The sequence below is a fragment of the Plectropomus leopardus genome, unplaced genomic scaffold (genome assembly GCF_008729295.1).
Source record: "Plectropomus leopardus isolate mb unplaced genomic scaffold, YSFRI_Pleo_2.0 unplaced_scaffold25267, whole genome shotgun sequence".
Lineage (NCBI taxonomy): Eukaryota > Metazoa > Chordata > Actinopteri > Perciformes > Serranidae > Plectropomus > Plectropomus leopardus.
The window spans coordinates 1-3,118 of record NW_024627454.1 but is presented as its reverse complement, the minus strand read 5'-3'; the positions used below and the strand labels follow the sequence as shown (position 1 = coordinate 3,118).

Sequence of the window (3,118 nt, the reverse complement as noted above, 5' to 3'; positions counted from 1 at the left end):
TCCTGTCCTCCGCCCTGTCCTCTGTCCTGCTGTCCTCTATCCTGTCCTCTGTCCTGTTTCTGTGATTTTGCGTCTCCTGTCTTTTCTGTCGTCGTCTCTCTCGCTCCGTCACGTTTCCTCGTTCGATGTTTTTGGTTTTCTTTCCTCTCCTGACGTCCTGTTTTCTTGTCTCATCTTGTCTTTTTATGTCCTCTTGTGTCTCATTATTTGTCTTTTATCCTGCAGTCACTTTTACTTTCATGTGTTTAACCCTTTGAAACCCGAGCCACTGGCTTGACTTCTTTTAAAAACACAGGAAGAAAAGACGAGTTACAAGAAGAATTTTTAATTAATGAATATAAATTATTCTTTTTTATAAAAATGGCTCATTTTTTCGGCTTTTTGGACATTTCCTTCCAAGTAAATCAGAGCAGTTTGTTCAGGTTTCAAAGGGTTAAATTCTCATTTTGTACTCATTTTCTCATTTTTGTCTCCTGTCCTGCTGTCTGTTTTTCTTGTCTATTTATTTAAATTTTCTGTCCCATCATGTCCAGTTCTCGTCTTGTGTCTGTCTCATGATGTCCCCGTTGTCTGTATTGTCTCTGGTTGCGTCCATCGTCTGATCAGCCGCCGCGGCTAGCTGTGATGGAGATGTATAACTCCTCCCCTTGGAGAGTCCATCATGTCCGGTTGGCTGGAGAATGTCCGGGGACTCATCGCTCCGCCCCCCACCAAAAACGCCACGCCTCCCGCGCCGCCTCCTCCTCCCACCCCGCCGTCCGTCTGCGTCCCAGCGTGCAGCCTGCTGGACGCAGACAGCAGCTGCACGTCAGAGTGAGCGTTGGCCACCGTGTGGCGCCGCATGCCGCCGGACTTCTCCAGGTAGGCCTCGCCCTCCTGCTCCACCAGCGGCGCCAGAGACGCCGAGTCAGAGGAGCAGTGATGCTGAGTGACGGTGATCTCCGGCTGGGACTGGTCGCCAAGCAACGAGCTCGGCGACCGCAGATGGCGAGACTCTGGAGGACGAGACGGGAGAGAAGCGCTGAGTGACACGAGAACTCAAAAACCTCACGACAGTCTGAAAATCGAACGAAGACTCAATCAATCAATCAATCAATCAATCAATCAATCAATCTGTTTTATTGTGAAGCTCTTTCGTATGAAAGGTGCTCTAAAAGTGCTCTGTATAAAGCTGGTTATAATAATATGATATAGTTGTCTATCGTATCATTTTTATTATCATTACGATTTTATTTGATTTTTTAAATCATTGTGAGACTGAGCAGAGCGTTCATGTTCTTCAGGCTGATGCACACTAAAAAAATGCTGAGTTTAACCCTTTGAAACCTGCAGTGACATCACTTTCCTCAAAAAAAAAATCTAAATAACATATTTTAAATTATGTTCCTAAAGTATAATTTTTAAGTACTTTTTCTGGATCATTACCTTGTTGTTGTTTTTTTGTTTGTCTTTGTTTTGTTGTTTTTTAAAGTAATTTTCCAGTAATTTTCTTGTTTTTGGGTCATATTTTCTTTCTTTGCTCACTGCTTCTTCCCATGTTTTTGTATGAAATTAAGCCGATTTCTTAGGTTTTCAAAGGGTTAACTTCGGTCATGCGTCCTGCTGAGGGAGTCAAAATGATTGCGTCCCTGCTGGTTTGTGTGGGACACACTGGGACGCCCTCACACAGCAGGATTGTTGCAGCGGCCTCGCACAGAAACGCCTCTCTGCTGCCAGATTAGCAGCTTTAATCTCATCAGGATTTCAGCTGAAACCTGAGTTACACAAGAAGCTGCTGAGCTGAGAAGCTGCAGCTGATTTCTGGTTCGTGGAGACAGAACAACTTCAAACAGCAGCTGTTTGTCCTCGAAATGATCCAGCTGTTAATGAATGTTGTGTTACATCTGACGGTCCGGATCATGACAGTAGCAGCGTTTATTCTGCGATTTTATTTTGCTTAAAGACGGTGAAGATCATGTTTACCTCCTTTACTCTGACTTTATTCAAAGATTTTGGTCGGTTTTTATGTTAAGAATTTACTTTTTAAATAACAACCAGCAAAAAAAAAAGTTCCTCAGAGCAAAAAAGACTGAAGACATCTACAGCAGAGACACTCAACCTGCCGGGGACAAAGTCACAGCAGCCCCAGACATGTTTCGAAGATTTTTTAGGATTTTAGGACATTTCCAGGAATTTAGGACATTTTGAGAATTTAAGCATGTTTCCAGGATTTCAGGAAGGTTCCAGGACTGTAGGATATTTGGAGGATTTTAGGCCATTTGTTTGGATTTTAGGACTTTTTAGGGATTTTATGATATTTCTAGGATTTTAGGACATTTTTTATTATATTTTAAGACATTTCTAGGATTTTAGGATGTCCACAGGCCGTAGATTGAGCATCACAGTACGAGAACTTGAGACTTGATGCTGCTGCTTTCAGACAGACGATCTGACCTGATGAGAAACAAACTTTCATTTCATAAAACATCGCAAATCACACCACCTGCAGAAATCCCAAATATGTGGACGGCAGAAATGTCTCACAGGGGACATGTTGTTGTTTTTCCATGGTATCATGAAGCGTCTCTGAGCGGCAGACTCACCCAGCAGCAGCTGGTCCCTGCTGTGCACAACGTTACTGAGATACGGAGACACCACCATCTCCACCAGACGCTCCAACTGGAAATACTCCAAACTGGGAGCTCCAGACTCATGGACGCCCTGATGGACAGAGAGACAGATGGACAAAAGGACAGACAAACAAAGGGAAAGAGGGACAAAGGGACAGATGGACAGAGGAGATATAACTTCTCTTTAATGCTCTGATTTGTGCTCCAGAGTCTCAGCAACACCAGTTAAGTCCAAAGTTCTTATAACTTAGTGTGTTTGTGTGTGTGTGTGTGTGTGTGTGCTTGTATGTGTGCATGCGTGCCTGTGTGTGCGTGTACCTGCAGCACCAGCAGCATCTGTGTGACAGGCGGAGGGACGGACGCTGCAGTTGGCAGAGTTTCCTGCAGGTGGAGCTTCAGCAGCACCAGGTCTCTGAAGGCCAACAGAGCCATCTGCCTGACTGTGAGCTCCTGACCCTGAAAACACACACACACACACACACACACACACACACACACACACACACACA

At 44.5% G+C, this 3,118-nt stretch overlaps 1 protein-coding gene across 1 annotated transcript; it reads right to left on the bottom strand.

Moving 5' to 3' along the window:
- Positions 1–442: 442 nt before the first annotated feature.
- On the bottom strand, positions 443–3,065 carry LOC121966619 (proline-rich protein 5-like; the record flags this gene model as incomplete). The annotated part of the gene is made up of 3 exons (XM_042516694.1): positions 443–995; positions 2,583–2,700; positions 2,928–3,065. Coding segments are annotated over 3 exons (636 nt in total), but the record flags the coding sequence as incomplete, so codon positions are not given.
- Positions 3,066–3,118: the final 53 nt, after the last annotated feature.